The following is a 24,197-nucleotide window of genomic DNA, read 5'->3' on the forward strand; positions in this document are numbered from 1 at the left end:
TCATATTTTCTGATTATTTTTGTGTGCAAATTATAGTTTTAAAAAGATTTTTCAAATTTCTGGGCTCATTGTATATTGGTGAATACTGAAATTCGAGTGAACCTATTCTCTTACAAATTTGAGTTTCAGAAACGTAACCACACTCTTACAGTGAATGATTATGTTAAGGAACAAACTAACATCTTTGTACCTACCATACAGTAATGCATTTGTTGTATGAAAAGTTATGGTTATTTTTAGCAACTTCGGAAACATTCGGTTTAGGTTCACCATCATTTGAATAGTTTGTGTTTTTAAAGTAATGGTATTGATTTGGAATTTTAAATTGGCGTACTTTGGGGCCAATTTTAAATTGGCGTACTAGTACCTGAATCATTGAATTAGGTACCTACCTAGTAAACCGGTTAGTGTATTTGGTAAGTTGTATGAGGGTTATGGCTTTAGTAGTTAAACATTTCCCAGAGATGTCACTGGTGAAAAGATACTCAGAATAGGGACTCCGAAATTGTAGCAATTTACTTATGGAACTTGCCATGTTACCCGAAAACATTCTCTGCGAAATGGCATTTGTGTGTTGGTGTGTGAGTGCCTGTACCTTCAAAACGTTGACATTTTCAGAATGTTAGTATTTCACATCCACAATTAAACTTAACTCCTCGGGTCATTTTTATAGTTATTTTATGTAGATAACTGCTTGATCTTGAAAAGCTGAACTGAGATTGTTTTTTTGAATGTTAAGTTATATCTATGTACCAAAACTGTGGTCTTCCTTAATGCTTTCAGAGAGCCAAACACAGAGTATTTTTAGAATCTTGCTGGAAGGAGATTTACTGCTTCATGAGTAGCCTAGCTCTTCCTAAAGTAATTTGATTTTTGCAATTGGTTAAAGTTATCTTAGACTTTAGAGTGGTATTTCTGTGTCTGAAACAGCTAAATTTGCTGAACTGACTATCCTTTCTTTAGAAAATCCAGTATATATAGTATTCCAAAAGCATAGGCATATTGCTTATAGTGAAGTGAAATCTGTGCTTAAAGATTGTTGTGGAATAAAATTTTATTACTTGTTTGTAAGCCAAATAGCAACGTATGGCTCAAGATAGAGATTGTTTTGTTTGTAAATTAGGTTTTTGGTTTTATACATTTTGATCAACTCCTGGAATAACTTGACTGGAGGATTAAAAAAAAGACCTTATACAAATCAAAAGTCAGAAAGTTCTAACTTTTTTTTCCTCTTAATACACATTTTTACATTTATTAGTTACCTGTGTACAGAGTGCAGATATGGCAGTCTGACTCTTCTGCACTTAATTTTTCTGTTTAGATGAAAGGAAAATTTTGAAATGTGTATATGTAACGTAAGTATGAAGTTTACTTCAGTTCAGTCTCTAACACTAAACTGGATTTCTGTCAGTAGAATCTTTGATATTTCATAGATTAATTTTTAAAGGATAGTGATTGGTTAAAACTTCTTTGCCCCAGTTTTACCTGTAAAAATGATCTGAAAATCAAGAATTTAATATTATAGAAGATAATGTTTAGGATATTCTGAACCCTATAATGTCTTCATAGGTTTGGGATAGCGAAAAAAATTTTTCAGATACTTCTTTGCTGTGTGCCATATTTAAATGCACTTCATGAGAGTGTTTTTGCATAATTGCTTACAAAAATACTTGATTTGTAACAAAATTTTGAGCTTTATGGACTAAATACAGGATTAGGAATTTGTGTTATTTGATATATACACCATTTTAGAGGAATTGGTTTTTGTGAATTTTCTGAACTTTACTATTTTTATAAAGTCACTTTATTTGTGACTTCTCAGTGTGTTTAAATTTTGTTTTATCGGTCTCTGATAGGTGTTACTTAAACTTGGTAGTTTTAGGAAACCAATAAACTTAATTGCCTTAAGCCTGAGAAAGCTTTTGAAAAGAATCACTCTAAATTTTATCTATCTCTTAAATGCCAAATCGGAGGAGAGATTCTTTTTTCACCTTTCCTGGGTATTAGTACAGTGGTGTCAGAAAGTGTGTTTCTGTTTTCACATTTAGCCATAATACAAAACAATAGCCAACCTTTTTTAAAGCCTTGATTTTTTAAATATTATCCTCAGGCTAATGAATATTTTAAGTTTTGGAGTCCCCCCAACTTTTTGGGGGGGTGGTCATGTGGCCAGCCCTGTAAGAAGATGTGAAATTCAGATCAGATGCTTTTGCTGCTTGTTAGTAGTTCTGATGAAGAGTAAAATTAGACTTTTAATTATAATGAGGAGCACCAATAAGTGGCTCAATCTGATTAGTCAAAATTACTGACCCACTTTAAACAGAAGTAGTGATGTAACATTTTCCTTTTTTGTATAAAAGCTAATTGGTGATAACTTTATATCTTGTAGAATATTTAGGTAATTTAGCACATCACTTTAGTTGAATGTAACAATCTGAGATTTCTTTAAAACATTTTATTGAGATATAATTCACATAACATAAAATTCACCATTTTAAAGGATACATTTAAGTGGTTTTTAGTTCCTGAACATTTCGATCACCCCCAAAAGAAACCCCATACCAATTAGCAATTGTGCCAATTATTCCTCTCCCTTTTTACTGTCAACTATGGATCTACTTTCTGTAGATTTGCCTATTCTGGACATTTCATGTAAATGGAATCATACAATATATGTGGCGTTTTTCTTGTAACATTTATGAATTAACTAATTCAGTTTTTTTTTTGAAATTGGTTGTATGTCTACAAGATACAAAATTTAGAAAGTGTCAGAATATGTATTCTTCCAGCCACCCTGATTTCCCTTGATAAAGCCAATACTACCAGTTCCTTTTTTGTCTTTACAGATAGTCTGTGTCAAGCAAATACATACATACTGGTTTTTTTCTTTGGCTTTTTTTTTGTTTAAACTTTATAGAAGTATGTAGCATAATCTACAGTTGTTTTGAACTTTATGCGCTTAATACATCTTGTAGATAATTTTGTATGAGTCCATAAAGTTTATAATTCTTTTCTAGCTGCAGAATATTCCACTCCGTCGTTGTACCACCATTTATCACTGGTGTGTATGCGTGTATTTGCACACATGTATATAAGATAAAGCCCTAGAAGAACTGCTGTTTCATGGGATGTATGCATTTGTACTTTTGATATTTTCATGTTATCCTCTTAGATTCTGTCATCTTACACTCTCAGCAGCTGGTTAGATGAGAATGCTGGTTGACGTACACCCTTTACAACACCTCTGCCAAACTTTTGATTTTTGCTGTTCTGATAGGGTAAAAAACAGTATTTTAGGACGACTTTAATTTCCTCTATTCCGAGACTATGTACGTTTTCATAACCATTTGCTTTTTCTATTCTTTGCCCATTTTTCTGTTAGATTTTTTGTCTTGTTGATTTGTATAAAAAGATCCCTTTTGATATTAGGGAAATGAGTTTTTTTTTTTTTTTTTTTTTTTTTTGCGGTACGCAGGCCTCTCACTGTTGTGGCCTCTCCCGTTGCGGAGTACAGACTCCGGACGCGCAGGCTCAGAGGCCATGGCTCACGCGCCCAGCCGCTCTGCGGCATGTGGGATCTTCCCGGACCAGGGCACGAACCTGTGTCCCCTGCGTCGGCAGGCGGACTCTCAACCACTGCGCCACCAGGGAAGCCCCGGGAAATGAGTTCTTTATGATATAAGTTGCAAATATAGTTTTCCAGTCAGGCATTTGTTTTTTATTTTGCGTGGGTGGTTTTTGTCATGTTAAAAACAAATTTACATGATTTTGAATTTATCAAAAATTCTGTCATCTTATTGACTTCTAGATTTTATGTCCTACTTATTATCAAAAAGGTTTTCTCAAAGATTTCTTTAAGAATTAAAAAAAAATTACACTGAGGCGGGGTGGGGTGGGATTTAAATGTTTGGTCTGTCTGGAATTTTTTTCAGTGTAAGGTCTGAGGTGTGGAGCCAACTGTTTCTTTCCTAGTAAGTTCCAGTGATTTGTCTTGGTTTCTTTAAATGTATGTACTAACAAGGTAAATAGTATTTTACTTATGTATGAACTCATGCCATTACCATAAAAAGTGTTGATCATATACAAAGATAACATGTAAATTTGTTAATTTTTGCTCATCTCAGGAGAACTTGCTGTGTAATGGAATCCTCTGGTAAACTAATTCATTAAGTATCAGGATCCTTTTAAAATGAAAATAACTTTCCAATTTGATCTCTTTAAGTCTGTATATTTTTCTTTTCTAAAAACTAAGGCATTTATTTTATTTTTAATTAATTTTTTTGGCTGCGTTGGGTCTTCGTTGCTGCACGCAGGCTTTCTCTAGTTGTGGTGAGCAGGGGCTACTCTTCGTTTCGGTGCGCGGACTTCTCATTGCGGTGGCTTCTCTCGTTGCAGAGCATGGGCTCTAGGTGTGCGGGCTTCAGTAGTTGCAGCATGCAGGCTCAGTAGTTGTGGCATGCAGGCCCTGTAGTTGCAGCATGCAGGCCCTTAGAGTACACGGGCTTCAGTAGTTGTGGTGCTTGGGCTCAGTAGTTGTGGCGCTTGGGCTCAGTAGTTGTGGTGCTTGGGCTCAGTAGTTGTGGCACATGGGCTTAGTTGCTCCGTGGAAGTGGGATCTTCCCCGACCAGGGATCCTCCCTTGCATTGGCAGGCAGATTCTTAACCATTGTGCCACCAGGGAAGTTCCAAGTCTGTATACTTTTATACTTTCATGTAGTTTTTCTAAAATGAATGTACACTTTTTGTTTTTATTTGAGATTGTAGTATGTATAGTGAATTATTGGAGATTGGGATATGAATAATTTAACTAATTAGATTAAAACGAACTTTAAAGAGATAATCAAATATTCCAGAATCAGTATCTTCACAGTGATTGAGAGAAAGGTAGAAGCAAAGTCTTAGAAGAATTTAGGAATATATTTTGGGGGTAATGTAATCATTCTTGTATTTTTGTTAACAAAATAAATGTTCACTTGATTAAAGTGTTTTTTTGCTTGTTTTTTAGGCTGGGAAGGCCATTGTGATTATGTGGTAACTATAGTTATCTTACTACTGATTTTCCCACTGGAATCATGGAGGAGAAACAGCAGATTATATTGGCTAATCAAGATGGTGGGACAGTGGCAGGAGCAGCACCTACCTTCTTTGTCATCCTAAAACAGCCAGGAAATGGCAAAACTGATCAAGGAATTTTGGTTACTAATCGGGATGCCTGCGCTTTGGCTAGCAGTGTTTCATCACCAGGAAAATCTAAGGGAAAGATTTGCCTTCCAGCTGATTGTACTGTAGGAGGAATCACTGTCACCTTGGATAACAATAGTATGTGGAACGAATTCTATCATCGAAGCACAGAGATGATCCTGACCAAGCAGGGAAGACGCATGTTTCCTTACTGTCGTTATTGGATAACAGGTTTAGATTCAAATATGAAATATATCCTCGTCATGGATATATCTCCTGTGGATAACCATCGTTATAAATGGAATGGTCGCTGGTGGGAACCCAGTGGGAAGGCTGAACCCCATGTTTTGGGGAGGGTTTTTATTCATCCAGAATCTCCTTCCACAGGTCATTATTGGATGCATCAACCAGTATCTTTCTATAAACTCAAACTTACCAACAATACACTGGACCAAGAAGGGCATATTATCTTACACTCTATGCATCGCTACCTGCCGAGGCTTCATTTGGTGCCTGCAGAGAAGGCTACCGAAGTGATACAGTTAAATGGCCCTGGTGTCCACACTTTTACCTTCCCACAGACTGAATTCTTTGCAGTAACAGCTTATCAAAACATTCAGATTACCCAGTTGAAAATAGATTACAATCCATTTGCTAAAGGCTTCCGGGATGATGGGCTGAATAGTAAGCCCCAGAGAGATGGAAAGCAAAAGAACAGCTCTGACCAGGAAGGGAATAGTGTTCCCAGTTCTCCTGGTCAACGGGTCCGTCTTACAGAAGGTGAGGGGTCAGAGATACAGCTAACTGATTCGGATCCTTTATTGAGGGGTCATGAAGCATCATGCAAGGGTTTGGAGAAGCCTTCCCTTAATGTAAAACGAGACTTTCTAGGTTTCATGGATATTGATTCAGCACTTGGTGAAGTTCCTCAGTTGAAGCAAGAGGTTTCTGAAAGGTAGGTAACAGATTTTCTGTTCTTAGAGATAAAAGGAAGGTTTGAATTTAAAATACTGATTGTGTGGATTGCTGACTTTAGACATTGATAAATGCAAGCTGCTATAAAATGTACCACAGTTGCTTTTACATTCTGTGAAGTGACAGTTCATTTTTCTGTAATGAATATGGATTGGGTTCACAATCCAGAATTGTAGGCAAATTAGATGACTCATCAGAATGGGGACCTTAGATTTAGATTGTAGGTTTAGACTTTCGTTAATCATGTGTGGCTGTTCCTTGTTAATATATATAGATGAATTTTTTAAAATATTGAAATATAGTTGATGTACAGTATGTATAGACAACTCTTGATTGATTGGGGAAGGGAAAAGAATGACCCCCAAATCATAACTGAAACAGAATTTACCCAGTGAGGCACAGAAGAGATTTAAAGTAAAGTTGTTTATATGTAGTACATAAGAATTTTGTGCCCTGTGGACTTCCTAATCCATAAATTGCCTGAGTAAGAAATAACCTGAAGATTATTACATGTTAAAATAGCATGATATACTCTTGTGCTTTTTAAATTTGAACTTGTGTTATTTATTTATTTTTATCAAAGTCTTTATGTTTTTAGAGCAATTTTAGGTTTGCAGCAAAATTGAAAGGAAAGTACAGAGATTTCCCATACAGCCCCTGCCTCCACACATGCATAGCCATTCCCATTAGCAACATTCCCTACCAGAGTGGTACATTTGTGTCAATTGATGAACCTATATTGATGCATCATAATCACCCAAAGTCCGTAGATTACATAAGGGTTCATTGTTGGTGATATACATTCTGTGGGTTTGGACAAATATGTAATGACATGTATCCACCCTCACTGTATCATACAGAGTATTTTCATTGCCCTAGAAATCCTCTATTCTCCACCTGTTAATTCCCCTTCCCATCTGGCAATCTTTTACCTTTTTATTATCTCACTGCTTTGCCTTGTCCAGAATTTCATATAGTTGGAATTATACAGTATGTAGCCTTCTCATATTGGCTTCTTTCACTTAGTAATATGTATATAAGGTTCCTTCATGTCTATTCATGGCTTGATACCACATTTTTTTTCAGTGCTGAATAGTATTTCCTTGTTTGGTTGTACCAGTTCATTTATTCATTCACCTCCTGAAGGACATCTTGGGTGCTTCCCAGTTTTGGCAATTATGAATAAAGCTGCCACAAACATCCATGTCCAAGCCTTCAGTTCACTTGGGTATATACCAAAGATTGTGGTCACTAGATTGTACGGTAACAGTAGTCTTAGGTTTATAAGAAACTGCCAAACTCTTCCAAAGTGGCTGTACCATTTTGCAGAAATGAGAGTTCTTGTTGCTCTGCATCCTTGTCAGCACTTGGTGTTGTCAGTTTTCTGGATTTTGGCCTTTCTAATAGGTGTGTAGTAGTAGTATCTTGTTTAAATTTGCCTTTCCCTGATGACACGATGTGGTGCATTTTTTCATATGCTTATTTGCCATCTGTATGTCATCTTTGGTGTCTTTTAAGGTCTTTGGCCCATTTTCTAATCAGATTGTTTTACTGTTTTCTTAAGAGTTCCTTATATATTTTGGTGTGTTTTTTTGGGGGGCTGCCTTGGGTCTTAGTTGTGGCACGCGGGATCGTTGTGGCACGCGGGCTTCTCTCTACTTGTGGCACACGGGCTGCAGAGTGCGTGGGCTCAGTAGTTGCAGTGTGCAGGCTTAGTTGCCCCGTGGCATGTGGCATCTTAATTCCCTGACCAGGGATCGAACCTGCGTCCCCTGCATTGGAAGGTGGATTCTTAAGGACCACCAGGGAAGTCCCAGTTCCTTGTATATTTTGGATAACATGTCTTTTGCAAATATTTTCTCCTAGTCTGTGGTCTGTCTTCTCATTCTCTTGTTGGCTTTCACAAAGCAGTTTATTATTTTAATGAAGTTCAGCCTATCAATGATTTCCTTCATGGATCATGCCTTTGATTTCATATCTAAAAAGTCATTGCCATATTTAAGGTCATGTAGGTTTTCTTTTAGGTTATCTTTTAGGATCCTTATAGTTCTGTGTTTTACATTTTGGTTTATGATCCATTTTGTATTAATTTATGTGAAAGTTGGAAGGTCTGCGTCTAGATTGATTTCTTTGCATGTGGATGTCCTGCTGTTCCAGCACCATTTGTTGAGAAGACTCTCTTTGCTCCATTGTACTGTCCTTGCTCCTTTGTCAAAGATCAGTTGACTCTATTTATGTGAGTCTATTTGTGGGCTCTCTAGTCTGTTCCATTGACCTATTTGTTCTTTCACCAGTACTACACTGATTTGATTACTGTAGCTTTTTAAGTAAGTTTTGAACCTAGCTTTTTAAGTAAGTGTTAGCCCTCCAACTTTGTTCTCCTTCAATATTGTATTGGCTATTCTGGGTCTTTTTCTTCTCTACGTAGACTTGAGAATAAGTTCCATAAAATGACTTGCTGGGATTTTGATTTTGGTTGCATTGAATCTATAGATCAAGTTGGGAGGAACTGACATCTTAACTATATTGACTCTTCCTATTCATGAACACTGACTATCTCTCCATTTATTTAGTTCTTTAATTTTTTTCATCAGAGTATTGTCATTTTCCCCATATTGATCTTGTACATATTAGATTTATATATCAGTATTTCACTATTTGGGGGTGACAATGTAAATGGTATTGTTTTTTTAACTTCAAATTCCACTTGTTCTCTGTTGATATATAGGGAAGCAACTGACTTTGGTACTTTATCTTTGTATTCTGCAACCTTGCTATAATCACTTATTAGTTCCAGAAGTTTTTTGGAGATTCTTTTGGATTTTCTACCTAGATGATCATGTCATTCATAAACAAGACAGCTTTCTTTCTCTCAAATCTGTATTCCTTTATTTGCTTTTCTTGTCCTATTGCATTCACTAGGACTTCCAGTATGATGCTGAAAAGGAGTGATGAGAGATGACATCCTTGCCTTGTTTCTGATCTTAGTGGGAAAGTTTCTAGTTTCTCACCATTAAGTATGATGTTTGTTTTAGGTTTTTTGTAAATATTCTTTTTTTTGGCTGTGCCTTGCCATATGCGGGATCTTAGTTCCCTTTGTAGATATTCTTGATTAAGTTTAGGAAGTTCCCTTCTATTGCTAATTTACTGAGAGTTTTTATCATGGATGGGTGTTGCATATTGCCAAATGCTTTTTTTCTGAATCTGTTGATATCATGTGACTTTTTTCTTTTCTGGTTTATTGATGTGATGGATTATGTTAATTGATTTTTGAATGAACCAGCCTCGTATACCTGGGATGAATCCCGCATGGTCATGGTGTATAATGCTTTTTATATGTTTTATTTGATTTGCTCTTATTTTGAGGATTTTTGCATTTATGTTCTTGAGGAATAATGGTCTGTAGTTGTCTTGTAATGTCTTTGTCTGGTTTTGGGATTGGTGTTATGCTGGCTTCATAGGAGTCAGGAAGTATTGCCACTACTCCATCTTCTGAAAGAGATTGTAGAGAATTGGTATCATTTCTTTCTCATATGTTTGGGAAATTTTACCAGTGAACCCATCTGGGCCTGGTGCTTTCTGTTTTGGAACCTTATTGATTCAATTTCTTAAATAAATATAGGCCTATTTTGATTGTCTCTTGTGTGAGCTTTGGAAGATTGTGTTTTTCAAGGAATTGGCTCATTTCATCTAGGGTATCATTTGTTGGCATAAAATTGTTCATATATTCGTTTATTATCCTTTTGATGTCCATGGGATCTGTAGTGGTGTCCCTCTTTTTCTTTTTTTAAATTTAATTTATTATTTATTTTGGTTGCACTAGGTCTTAGTTGCGGCTGGTGGTCTCCTTAGTTGTGGCATGCAAACTCTTAGTTGTGCTATGCATGTGGGATCCAGTTCCCTGACTAGGGATCGAACCCACATCCCCTGCATTGGAAGGTGGATTTTTAACTGCTGTGTCACCAGGGAAGTCCCCCTTCTTTTTATTTCTGATAATAGTAATTTGTGTCTTCTCTCTTTCTTCCTTAGCCTGGCTAGAGGCTTATTGACTTTTTTTAATTGATCTCTGAAAAGATCAATAAAAAAAATCAAAAGTTAAAAAAATCAGCTTTCGGTTTTATTGATTTTTATCTACTGATTTTTCTGTTTTTAATTTCATTGATTTCTGCCCTGATTCTTATTTCTTTTCTGCTGCTCACTTTGGATTTAATTTGCTCCTTTTTTTCTAATTTCCTAAGGTGGAAACTTAGATTATTGATTTTAGATCTTCTTTCTTTTCTAATATATGCATTCAGTGCTATGTTTCTTTGTAAGCGCTGCTTTCTCTGTGTACCACAAATTTTGATAAGTTGTATTTATATTTTCACTTAGTTCAGAATATTTAAAAATTTCTCTCGAGATTTTTTCTTTGACCCATGTGTTATTTAGAAGTGTATTGTTTAATCAGTTACTTTGGGATTTTTGTTATCTTTCTGTCAGTGATTTCTAGTTTAATTCCATTATAGTCTTTTAAGTTATTTAAGATGTGTTTTATGGTCCAGAATGTGGTTTAGCTTGGTGAATGTTCCATGTTAACTTGAGAAGAATGTGTATTCTGCTGTTGTTGAAGTAATCTATACATGTCAATTAGATCTAGTTAATTGATGGCTTAACTGAATTCCATTATGTCCTTACTGCCTTTCTGCCTGCTGGATCTGTCCATTTCTGATGTGTTTCAGTCTCTAATAGTAGATTCATCTGTTTCTCCTTGCCATTTCTTTTAGTTTTTGCTTCATGTAGGTTGATACTCTGTTTTGGGGCACATATACATTAAGGATTGTTACGTCTTCTTGGAGGATTCACCCTTTATAATTATGTAACATCCTTCATTATCCCTGATAACTTTCATTACTTTTAAGTCTATTCTGTCTGAAATTAAAATAGCTACTCCTGCTTTCTTTTGATTAGTGTTAGCATGATATATTTTTCTCTATCCATTTACTTTTAATTTTTATGTGTCTTTATATTTAAAGTGGATTTTACAGACCCAATATGTAATTGGGTCTTTTTTTAAAAAATTAATTTATTTTATTTATTTTTGGCTGTGTTGGGTCTTCGTTGCTGTGCGCAGGCTTTCTCTAGTTACAGCAACCGGGGGCTGCTCTTGTTGCAGTGTGCGGGCTTCTCATTGCAGTGGCTTCTCTTTGCAGAGCACGGGCTCTAGGTGCTTGGGCTTCAGTAGTTGTGGCTTGTGGGCTCTAGAGCGCAGGCTCAGTAGTTGTGGCGCACGGGCCTAGTTGCTCCGCAGCATGTGGGATCTTTCCGGACCAGGGGTCGAACCCACGTCCCCTGCATTGGCAGGTGGATTCTTAACCACTGTGCCACCAGGGAAGCCCTGGGTCTTGTTTTTTTTTTTTTTTTTTTTTTTTTTTTTTTTGCAGTACGCAGGCCTCTCACTGCTGTGGCCTCCCCCGTTGTGGAGCACAGGCTCCGGATGCGCAGGCTCAGTGGCCATGGCTCACGGGCCCAGCCGCTCCGCGGCATGTGGGATCTTCCTGGACTGGGGCACGAACCTGTGTCCCCTGCATCGGCAGGCGGACGCTCAACCACTGCGCCACCAGGGAAGCCCCGGGTCCTGTTTTTTGATCCATTCTGACTGGTGCATTTAGACTGTTGACATTCAAAATGATTATTGAAACAGTTGGATTAATATCTACCATAATTGTTACAGCTTTTCTTTTGTCCTTTTTCTTTGTTTCTATTTTTGTTTTCCACTCTTTATTTGCCTTTTGTGGTTTTAGTTGAGCATTTTATATGATTTGGTTTTCTTTCTCTTCTTAGCATATCAGTTATACTTTAACTCTTTTTAGTGGTTACTCTATGGTTTGAATATACATTTACAACTTAACCCAAGTCCATTTTCAGATAACACTATATTGCTTCACAGGTAGTTTGTAAATCCTCTCTCCTGTTCTTTGTATCACTGCCATCATTCATTTCACTTATGTATAAGTATATATATGTGATATATACGTAAGTAATCAAATGCATTGTTGCTATTATTAGTTTGAACAAATTTTTACATTCTTTTTTTGTGTGTGTGTGTGTGGTACGCGGGCCTCTCACTGCCATGGCCTCTCCCACTGCAGAGCACAGGCTCTGGATGCGCAGGCTCAGCGGCCATGGAGCACGGGCCCATCCGCTCCGCGGCATGTGGGATCTTCCCTGACCAGGGCATGAACCCGTGTCCCCTGCATCGGCAGGCGGACTCTCAACCTCTGCACCACCAGGGAAGCCCTATTTTGAACAAATTTTTACCTGTTAGATCAACTAAGAACAACAACAAAAGAAAGTTTTTATTTTACATTCACTTATTTCTTCCTTATTCTTTATGGAGATCTGAGTTTGACCTGTGATATTTTACATTTGTCTGAAGGACTTCTTTTAATATTTCTTGCAAGTCAGATCAACTGGCAACAAATTCTGTTAATTTTTGTTTGTGAAAGTCTTTATTTCTCCTTTAATTTTGCAGGGTACAGAATTCTAGGTTGGTGTTTTACTCTCTGAATACTTATAATATTTCACTCTTTTTGATTCTGTGGTTTCTGAGAAGTTGGATAGAATTCTTATCTTTGTTCCTCTGTAGGTAAGGTGTCTTTTTCCTCTGGCTTCTTTTAGTATATTTTCTTTATCTTTGATTTTCTGTAGTTTAAAAATGGCATCACTACATATAGTCTTTCGGTAGTTATCCTTCTTGGTGTTCTGTGAGCTTCTGGTTCTGTGGTTTGATGTCTGACGTTAATTTGGAGAAATCTCAGTCATCATTGTTTTAAATATTTCTTCTGTTTCTCTCTTCTTCTGATACTCACATTATGCGTATGTTGCATCTTTTTTTTTGTTTGTTTGTTTTTGCGGTACGCGGGCCTCTCACTGTTGTGGCCTCTCCCGTTGCGGAACGTAGGCTCTGGACGCGCAGGCTCAGCGGCCATGGCTCATGGGCCCAGCCGCTCCGCGGCATGTGGGATCTTCCCGGACCAGGGCACGAACCCCTGTCCCCTGCATCGGCAGGCGGACTCTCAACCACTGCACCACCAGGGAAGCCCTTGCATCTTTTGTAGTTGTCCCACAGTCCTTGGATATTCTGTTCTTTTCAGCCTTTGTTTTCTTTCCTTTTCAGTTTTGGAGATTTCTGTTGCTATATCTTCAAGCTCAGAGATTGTTTCCTCAGCCGTGTCTAGTCTACTAATAAGCCTATCAAAGGCATTCTTCATTTCTTTTACCATATTTTTGATCTTTAGCATCTTTTTGTTTTTCTTAGGATTTTCATTTCTCTGCTTACATTGCACATCTGTTCTTGCATGTTATTTCTTTATTTATTAGAATCCTTAGTATGTTAATCATAGTTATAAATTCCCAGTCTGGTAATTTCAGCATCCCAGTATGATAATTGTGATGATTGCTCTGTCTTCAAATTGTGGTTTTTTGCCTTTTAGTATGCTTTGTAATGTTTTCTTGATAGTTGGACATGATGTGTTAGGTAAAAGGAAGTGCTGTAAATAGGCCTTTAGTAATGTTGTGGTAAGGAATGGATGTGAGGGAAAGGGAAGTGTTCTTTACTTTAGTCCTATGGTTAGGTCTCAGTTTTTAATGAGTCTGTGCCTCTGGACTGTGAACTTCACAAGTACTTCTCATATTCTTTCTTGCCCCCTTAAGTTGGACAGGATTGGCTAGAGTAGGCTGGAGTTAGATATTTCCTTTCCCCAGGTCAGTTAGGCTCTGATAAAACCCACCAAGTTAGACTGGTTAACTAATTTTTCCAGAGGTTAGGCTTTTTTGTTACAAGTAACAGAGACTGACCCCCCCGGCCCAGGATTTTTCTCACGAGGAAATATTTACTGTGAGAACCTAGTCTAGCTCCTGGTGGAAAACTTACAGAAATGTGGGAGCACCCCTATAACTGGGTACCCCTGGAGTTTTAAACTCAGGCTTGTCTACATTGAGCCTCCAGCAACTCCAGTTACAGTTCAGGTTTTTCTACCCTGGCACTGGTTCCCAAGGTGGTTTCCATTGTCAGTTACTGCTCCAACCATGATCCCCTGTATCCACCTGACTGTTTTCAGCAGTTTGCACTGTACTCTCACTGTCTCTTTCTCTCTCTTTTTTTTTTAAATAGAGAAGCCTGTGTGAAACCTGGCTTGTTTCTTTTCAAAAAATATTTATTTGGCTGCGTCGGTTCTTAGTTGCGACATGTGGGCTCTTTGTTGCGGTGCACAGGCTTAGTTTCCCTGCAGCATGTGGGATCTTATAGTTCCCTGACCAGGGATGGAACCCGCGTCCCCTGCATTGGAAGGTGGATTTTTAACCACTGGACCACGAGGGAGTCCCCTCACCGTCTCTTATGGATTCAAAAGAGTTGTTGATTTTTCAGTCCCTTTAACTTTTCACTTGTTAGAACATAGTGGCTATTTCTAAACTCCGTACATGTGCAGCTGGAAACTTGCCTTATTTGAGTGTTAAAACCCAAGTTCGGCAGAAGTATATCCCAGCCCAGTACTTTTCGTTTACCTTCCTTTTCTCACTTAATTCATATCCCATTAACAGCTACTATTGAGTTTGGAATCCCCACATTGATGAGTTCCCTGACTTGTTTATGGGCAAGTTAGTGCTTTGCTATTTTCTAAGGGTAGTTGACAGGTGGAGTATATGTTACTCAAGCAGTGAACAGGTTTTTCTTTTATTCTGTCAAGGGGGAAAGTGGTTTTCAGTTTATGCTTTTCAGTGTGGCTTTTTTTTTTTTTTTTTTGGCATTTGCAACTAGAGGATGCCACCCAGTGTGTAATCATCTTGATTACCCAGTACAATTTAAAAAAATTGAAACACTTCAACACCAGTATTTTTTTGAATTGATTTTATTGAAGGATAGTTGATTTAGTGTTTAATTTTTATTGTACAGCAAAGCAATTCAGTTAGACATATATGTACATTCTTTTTCATATTCTTTTCCATTATGGTTTATCACAGGACATTGAATATACACTGCTATCCTGTGGGACCTTGTTGTTTATCCATTCTGTACATAATAGTTGCATGTGCTACTCCCAGACTCCCAATGCATCCCTCCCCTTCTTCTTTTCCCCTTGGCAACCACAAGTCTGTTTTCTATGTGAATCTGTTTCTGTTTTGTGGGTAAGTTCATTTGTGTTATATTTTAGATTCCACATATGTGATATCATATGGTGTTTGTCTTTCTCTTTCTGACTTACTTCACTTAGTATGATAATCTCTGGTTGCATCCATGTTGCTGCAAATGGCATTATTTCATTCCTTTTCTTATGGCTGAGTAGTATTCCATTATATATTACATGTACCACATTTTCTTTATCCAGTCATCTGTTGATGGACATTTAGGTTGTTTCCATGTCTTGGCTGTTGTGAATAGTGCTGCTGTGAGCATGGGGTGCATGTATCTTTTTGAATTATAGTTTTGTCCAGATAGATGCCCAGGAGTGGGATTGCTGGATCCTATGACAATTCTATTTTTAGTTTATTGAGGAACCTCCATACTGTTTTCCATAGTGGCTGCACTAATTTACGTTCCCACTAACAGTGTAGGAGGATTCCCTTTTCTCCACACCCTCTCCAGCATTTGTCATTTGTAGACTTTTTTTTTTTTTTTTTGGCGGTACGTGGGCCTCTCACTGCTGTGGCCTCTCCTGTTGCGGAGCACAGGCTCCGGATGCGCAGGCTCAGCGGCCATGGCTCACGGGCCCAGCTGCTCCGCGGCATGTGGGATCTTCCCGGACCGGGGCACGAACCCGTGTCCCCTGCATCAGCAGGCGGACTCTCAACCACTGCGCCACCAGGGAAACTCTGTAGACTTTTTAATGATGGCCTTTCTGACTGGTGTGAGGTGATACCTCATTGTGGTTTTGATTTTCATTTCTCTAATAATTAGTGGTGTTGAGCATCTTTTCATGGCCCTGTTGGCCATCTGTATATTTTCTTCGGAGAAAGTTCTATTTTGGTCTTTTGTCCTTTTTTCAGTTGGGTTGTTTGTTTTTGTTATTGAGTTGTGTGAGCTGTTTGTATATTTTGGAAATTAAGTCCTTGTTGGTCACGTCATTTGCAAATATTTTCTCCCAGTCCATAGGTTGTCTCTTTGTTTTGTTTATAGTTTCCTTTGCTGTACAAAAGCTTTTAAGTTTGATTATGTCCCATTTGTTTATTTTTGCTTTCATTTCTATTGCCTTGGGAGACTGACCTAAGAAAACATTGGTATGATTTATGTCAGAGAATGTTTTGCCTGTGTTCTCTTCTAGGAATTTTTTGGCAACACCAGTATTTTTACCCTCATTATCCAAAAGCAGTTTAATCTATCCTTGGATGATGGAGGATTTACTTTTAAAATTACTTTGGAGGCCAGGGTGAGGAGTTTGTTAGCTGAAAGAGTCATGTGTATTTCTTTGTTATAGACAGTGGCTTTTGGTGTTACATGTGGTATTATAAACTTCTGATCTTAATGAGTCAAGAAAATGGTTCAGATTTATGAGTGCATCAGTATCTTTGTTACTGAAGGGAAAAAAACAACTTGATATGCATGCTCCAAGAAACAGCATTATCATCATATCTGAAAGTGGTATTTAGCTATATGCAAACTTTGTCTTCTATATGCAAGCTTGATTTGGAAGCTGAGATTATTTTGAGGCAGGCGTTGTGATGAGAACTCTTAGGATTTACTCTCAGAGTAACTTTAATGTATAACATACAGCAGTGTTTATTATTAATCATGTTGTACATTGTAAGTCTAGTGCTTATTTATTTTCTAACTGTAAGTTTATACCTTTTCACCACCATCATCCAATTTCCCATTCCCCTGCCTCCAGTAACCACAAATCTGATTTCTTTCTGAGTTTGTTTTGAAGTATAATAGACGTCAACAATATGTTCGTTCTGGCGCATGGCATAGGGTGATTTGATTTTTCTATACATTACAAAGTGATTATCATTATAAATCTAGTTACCATCTGTCAGTATGCAAAGATATTACATTCTTATTGGCTGTATTTCCTGCACTGTACATTTCATCCCTGTAACTCATTTATTTTGTAACTGGAAGTTTGTACCTCTTTCAATTTCCCTCACTTATTTCATTCATTCCCCCTCACCCTCCCCTCCTCTGGTAACCATCTGTTTCTTCTCTAGATCTGTGACTCTGTTTTTGTTTTGTTACATTTGTTCACTTTTTTTTTAAATTTTTTTTTTTTTTTTTTTTTTGTGGTACATAGGCCTCTCACTGTTGTGGCCTCTCCTGTTGCGGAGCACAGGCTCCGGACGCGCAGGCTCATCAGCCATGGCTCACAGGCCTAGCCGCTCCGCGGCATGTGGGATCTTCCCGGACCGGGGCACGAACCCGTGTCCCCTGCATCGGCAGGTGGACTCTCAACCACTGCGCCACCAGGGAAGCCCTGCTTGTTTTTTTTGATGTTGAGTTAAATGAATTTTTGTATATTTTGGATATTAGCCGTTTGTTAAATTGTTTGTGAATATCTTCTCTCATTCAGTAGGCAGCCTTTTCATTTGTTGATGGTGCAAAAGCTGTGCAAAAAGCGTTTTAGTTTGATGTAGTCCGATTTGTTTCTGTTTCTGCTTTTGTTTGCCTTGCCCCAGGAGACATATCCAAAAAAATATTGTTAATACTAAGGTAAAAAATATTGCTAACACTGCCTATGTTTTCTTCTAGGAGTTTTATGATTTCAGGTCTTACCTTTAAGTCTTTAATCCACTTTGAGTTTATTTTTGTATATTGTGTGAGAAAATAGTCCAGTTTGATTCTTTTGCATGTAGTTGTCCGGTTTTTTCAACACCATTTATTGAAAAGGCTGTCTTTTCCCCATTGTATATTCTTGCTCCTGTGTTGTAGATTAAATGTCCATGTAAGTATGGGTTCACTTCTGGGCGCTCTGTTCTGTTCCATTGATCTGTGTCTACTTTTGTGCACGTACCTTACTGTTTTGATGACTGTAGTTTTGTAGTATAGTTTGAAATCAGTGATCATGGTACCTCCAGTTTGTTCTTGTTTCTCAATATTGTTTTGACTCTGTGGGGTCTTTCAGGTTTTCATACAAATTTAGAGTAATTTTTTCTGGTTCTATGAAAAATGCTATTGGTATTTTGATAGGGATTGCATTCAATCTGTAGATTGTCTTGGGTGGTACAGTCAGTTTAACAATGTTAATTCTTCCAGTCTATGAGCATGGTATATCTTTTCATCTGTCGGTGTTGTCTCAATTCTTTTCATCACTGTCTTATAGTTTTCTGAGTACAAGTCTTTTATCTCCTTAGTTAGCTATATTTCTAGGTATTTTATTTCTTTTTGATGCAGTTGTAAATGAGATTGATTCCTTAGTTTCTCTTCCTGATAGCTTGTTGTTAGTGTGTAGAAACACAACAGATTTCTGTGTTTTAATTTTGTATCCTGAAACTTTACGGAGTCATTTATTTGTTCTAATAGTTTTTTGGTGGCGTCTTTAGAATTTTCTATATATGGCAATAGTATGTCACCTGAAAACAGTGACAGTTTTACTTCTTCCTTTCCAATTTGGATTCTTTTTATTTATTTTTCTTGTCTTATTGTTTTGGTTAGGATTTCCAATATTATGTTGAATAAAAGGGGTGAGAGTGGTCATCTTGTCTGGTTCCTGATCTTCGAGGCAATGCTTTCAGCTTTTCGCTATTGAGTATGGTGTTGGCTATATTTTTGTTGTATGACCTTTATTATGTTGAGGTATGTTCTCTCTGTACCTACTTTGTTGATAGTTTTTTTAATCATAAATGGATTCTGAATTTTGTCAAAAAGCTTTTTCTGCATTTATTGAGATGACATGGTTTTTATTCTTCAACTTGTTAATGTGGTATTACCATTACCAGATTGATTTGCAGATATTGAACCATCTTTGCATTGCTGGGTTAAACCCCACTTTATCAAGGTTTGTGATCCTTTTGTATTTACTTATTTATTTGGGTGAGCTGGGTCTTAGTTTTGGCAGGAGGGATCTTTAGTTGCAGCATGCAGGATCTTTTAGTTGCGGCATGTGGGCTCTTAGTTGCAGCATGCGGGATCCAGTTCCCTGACCAGGGATCAAACCTGGGCCTCCTGCATTGGGAGCACTGAGTCTTAACCACTGGGCTTCCAGGGAAGTCCTTATGATCCTTCTAATGCATTGTTGAATATGTTTTGCTTGTATTTTGTTGAGGATTTTTACATTTATGTTCATCTGTGACATTGGCCTGTAATTGTTTTTGCGAGGGGGTGATGTCTTTGATTTTGGTATCAGAGTGATGCTGGCCTAATAGAAGTTCGGAAGCATTCTTTTCTCTTCGATGTTTTGGAATATTTTGAGAAGAATAGGTGTTAATTGTCTAAATGTTTGGTAGAATTCACCTTTGAAGCCATCTGGTCCTGGACTTTTGTTTCTCGGGAGTCTTATAAATTACTGTTTCAATTTTATTATTTCTACAGTATGTCCCCTACATATGAATGAGTTCTGTTTTGAGAGTGTGTTCGTACATTCAGTTTGTTTGTCAGTCCAACGAAGTTAGTCTAGGTACCCGACTAACACAATTGGCTATATAGTACTGTTCTGTAGTAGTTTTATAATACTTTTCACACAAATAATACATAAAGAACAAGCAAACACAAAAAATAAAGATAATATTTATAGTCTTACTGTTCAGTACCTTGAAAAGTACAGTATATATAGTACAACAGCTGGTGTACAGGGGCTGGCATCAAGTGAACTGGCAAGAAAAGTTACTGACTAGAGGTGGGAGGGGAGGTGTGGGATATAGTAGAGCTGAAGGATCTTCAGCAATAGGAGGTGGAGGGCAAGCTACAATTTCACTCATGCCTGACGGTGATGGAATGCATGTTCGCATCTTTGAAAGTTCGTAACTTGAAGGTTCGTATGTAGGGAACTTACTGTAATCGGCCTGTTTATATTTTGTATTTCTTCCTGATTCAGTCTTGGGAGATTGTACTAGGTGATTATTTCTAGGAATTTATCCAGTTCCTCTAGGTTGCCCATTTTATTGGCATATAATTCTGTGGTGTAATCTCTTTATAATCCTAAATGATTATATAACATAATCAGATAACATAAATGTTTCTGTGGTGTCGGTTGTTACTTCTCTTTTTTTTATTTTTGATATTTTTGGGTCCTCTTTTTTTTTTTATTGATGAGTTTGGGTAAAGGGTTGTCAATTTTATCTTTTCAAAGAACCGGTTGTTAGTTTCATCCTTATTTTGGTTTTGAAAAGGAAATTGCTATTTCATATTGTGTATTGCACAGTGTATGGAAATAAAGCTGATCCTTTATATTGATTTTGTATCGTGCAGCTTTGCTGAATTTATTAACTAACTCTGTGTGTGTGTGTGTGCGCGTGTGTGTGTGTGTGTGCGTGTGTGTGTGTGTGTATTATTCAGAGTTTCCTACATATAAGATCATGTCATCTGTGACAGAGATACCTTTATTTTTTCCTTTCCAATTTGAATTGATACTATTTTTTTCCTACCTAATTGCTTTAGTTACAATTTTCAGTACTGTGTTAAATAGAAGTGGTGAAAGTGGGATCATTCTGGTTTTAATTTGCATTTTTCAAGTACATTTTCAGTAATTTCTTCAGAAAGGATGTATGGGACATAGAATTTTAGAATGTTTAAATAAAATCACTTCTGAGGAAGGTAGTAATCCCCTTCTTCACCCCTCTTAACAGTTTTCTTCTTGCATGTTGAAAAATAGCTTTATTATACCCTCATACTTCCATAATTTTTTTGGTTGAGTGTAGAGTTCCATGCTGAAAATGTGTTGTCGGGTTCCAGTTTGCTGTTGAGAAATTTGATTCCTGGTGGTTTGAAGGCTCTTAAGATTTTTTTGTTGATCTCTCTTATGAAATTTCACAATGATGAGCCGCGGTATGGTTGTTCTCATCATTGTGCGAAAATACGTTTTTTCAAAACAAGAAGTTCATATTCTTTGGCCCTAGGAACATTTAAGTATTATTTCTCTGTTAATTTTTTCACTTTCTTTTTCTCTTTTTATTAAAAATTTTTTTTTCTTTCTTTTTTTTTTTTAAGGCCTGTGGGCTCGAGAGCGCAGGCTCAGTAGTTGTGGTGCACGGGTTTACCTGCTCCACAGCTTGTGGGATCTGCCTGGACCAGGACTTGAGCCTGTGTCCCCTGCACTGGCAGGCATATTCTTAACCACTGCGCCACCAGGGAAGTCCTGTTTTCTCTTTTCTAAAAAAACTCTTGATAGTTGGGTGTTCCATCTACTGGATTGGTTATCTTATATAATCAGTCTTTTATTTCTTGTCATTATCTTTTTGCTGTACATTATGTGAGATTTCCTTGATTTAGCTTCTAACTTACTGATGTATTTATTGCAGGTGTCCGATTTCAGTTTCCAAGAGCTCTTTTGTTTTCCACTCTACATTATCTTTTCCAGTGGATTTCTTCTTTCTGTTACTCTAATTACCAGTTTCATGGAAGGCATTACGTTATGGCTTTTCCTAATGTGCGTCTGTATGTATCTCTTTTTTTAATAGTTTATTTATTTTAATTTTATTAATTTTTTTGGCTGCATTGCATCTTCGTTGTTGTACGTGGGCTTTCTCTAGTTGCGGCGAGGGGGCGTACTCTTCGTTGTGGTGTGCAGGCTTCTCATTGTGGTGGCTTCTTCTGTTGCAGAGCACAGGCCCTAGGCGCGCGGGCTTTGGCAGTTGTGGGCGATGGGCTCTAGAGTGCAGGCTCGGTAGTTGTGGCACACGGGCTTAGTTACTCCGCAGCATGTGGGATCTTCCCGGACCAGGGATCAAACCCGTGTCCCCTGCATTGTCAGGTGGATTCTTAACCACTGCGCCACCAGGGAAGTCCCTATACATATCTTAGTATCTATTAAACTAAGTAACATTATATTGTCTATTTGTCTGTCTCCTGCATTGATCTGTGCATTCCTTGAATGTAGGGACTGTGCTTTATTTATTTTGGTAAATCCCTGTGCCCCCAAAAAATGTGTCTGGCACATTGTCAGAACTCAGTAAATGTTGCCTGAATGAGTTTGTTTATCCATAGCACTTAAAGCTTTTTTAGTGTGTTTCACAGTGACTGTCATGTCATACTTACTTGTTGCATAGGTTGTGTATACCAACAAAAATGTAATCCTTTAAATTAATTGATGTGTACAAATCAGTGGTTTTGCCCATATTTTTGGTTAGATAACCTTGCACCTAATTTTTTTGTATAGCGACTTCTTAAAAGTATAAAATTTCAGGATTGTTTGCAAAATCTTCCTGCCAAGGAAAAAAAATTCATGCTTTGTGTGTAAAGTTTTTATTGGACGATAAGAAGAGAGAGACTCTTTGGAAATAACTTTTGTAATTTAGCAAGTTTAATATTTCAGGAAGATGTGAAAGCAGTTATTTTGGTAGCAGCCAAGATTTAGCTTCACAAGGTTCTCAGCTATATTGCAAGCATAATTCAAGTCATATGGCTAAATGAGAAAAAGGTAGAGATTATTTTCTGCATTTTAGAAGTTCACACTGTGAAATACGAAGATAATGGAAAGAACTATCATTAAATGTGAATCCTAAATTACTTGATGGAGAATGACATTTATACATAAATATACATAAAAAGTGAGATAATAGGGAAAGGGAAATGAGAGGGCTTGGTTTGCCTAACCTTTAAAAACAGGTAAAGGAGGGAATTCCCTGGCGGTCCAGTGGTTAGGACTATGCGCTTTCATTGCTGAGGACCTGGGTTCAATGCCTGATCAGGGAACTAAGATTCTGCAAGCCATGCGTTGCGGCCAAACAAACAAAAAAACGAGGTAAAGGAAAACTGGATTGTGGTGATGGCAAAATTATAAATTTAGTAAAAATAATTGAGTTGTTACTTAAAACTGGTGGGATTTATGTTACGTAACTTACACAATAAAGCCGTTAAAAAGAAAGATAAGGAAATAGGTATTTTCTCCAATTAAGTGATATTTTTGAAAGGGGGAAGCTGTTTTAGCTTTCAAATTGAAATCTAGCCCATCTTGGCTTACTTTTTGTGTATGGCATGAAGTTGGGGGTCAAGGCTCATAGTTTTCCAGGCACATATTTACGTGGTCTAACATCATATTCAAAAGGCTTTATTTTCCCCATTAAAATGCACTGGTGTCTTGGAAAATGAGGTGATTATATATATATATATGGGTGGGTCTATTTTTGTTCCATTTTTTTGTCTATTCTTTTGCCAATACCATGCAGCCATTTATTTATTTATTTAATTTATTGCTGCCTTGGGTCTTCGTTGCTGTGAGCGGGCTTTCTCTAGTTGTGGCGAGCGCGGGCTACTCTTCCTTGCGGTGCGTGGGCTTTTCATTACAGTGGCTTCTCTTGTTGCAGAGTGCGGGCTCTAGGCATGTAGGCTTAGTAGTTGTAGCTTGTGGGCTCTAGAGCGCAGGCTCAGTATTTGTGGCCCATGGGCTTAGGTGCTCTGCAGCATGTGGGATCATCCTGGACCAGGGCTTGAACCCGTGTTCCCTGCATTGGTAGGTGGATTCTTAACCACTGCGCCACCAGGGAAGCCCACCATACAGTCTTGATGACACTATAATCTTTGGTAGTGTAAGCTTCCAACTTCCCATAGTACGTAGAAATACAGTTGATTTTTGTACCTTGATCTTGTATTTGATGACCTTGCTTATTTAATCCACTTACTAGTTTGTAGTGTTTAGGATTTTCTACATACACAATTATGGTGTCTGTGAACAAAGTTAGTTTTACTTCTCCCGTAAGTCTTTATTATTATTCTCTCTCTTTCTTACCTTACTGTGCTGTTTGGACTTGCAGTTCTGTGTTGAAACTAAATTTTGAGAATGGTCATTCATGTCTCCTGACCTTAGAGAAGATCGTTCAGTATTTCTTAATGGGTGTTATGCTGTTGGCTTTAGGTCACACTGAGAACTTTCCTTCCAGTCCTAATTTTCTAAGTGTGGTTAAGAATGAGTATTGAATTG

The 24,197-nt window shown here is 37.5% G+C and overlaps 1 protein-coding gene across 30 annotated transcripts in view; it reads left to right on the forward strand.

Annotated features, from left to right (window-relative positions):
- Positions 1 to 24,197, forward strand: part of MGA (MAX dimerization protein MGA) — a 156,266-nt gene that overhangs the window by 62,345 nt on the left and 69,724 nt on the right. For all 30 annotated transcript variants that reach the window (XM_073800769.1, XM_073800795.1, XM_073800793.1 and 27 more), the window contains exon 2: positions 5,006 to 6,136. In XM_073800769.1, coding sequence (XP_073656870.1) covers positions 5,073 to 6,136 — 1,064 coding nt within the window. In that variant the 5' untranslated portion in view covers positions 5,006 to 5,072. The remainder of the gene's footprint in view (positions 1 to 5,005; positions 6,137 to 24,197) is intronic.

Source organism: Tursiops truncatus, chromosome 2, assembly GCF_011762595.2.
Source record: "Tursiops truncatus isolate mTurTru1 chromosome 2, mTurTru1.mat.Y, whole genome shotgun sequence".
Taxonomy (NCBI): Eukaryota; Metazoa; Chordata; class Mammalia; order Artiodactyla; family Delphinidae; genus Tursiops; species Tursiops truncatus.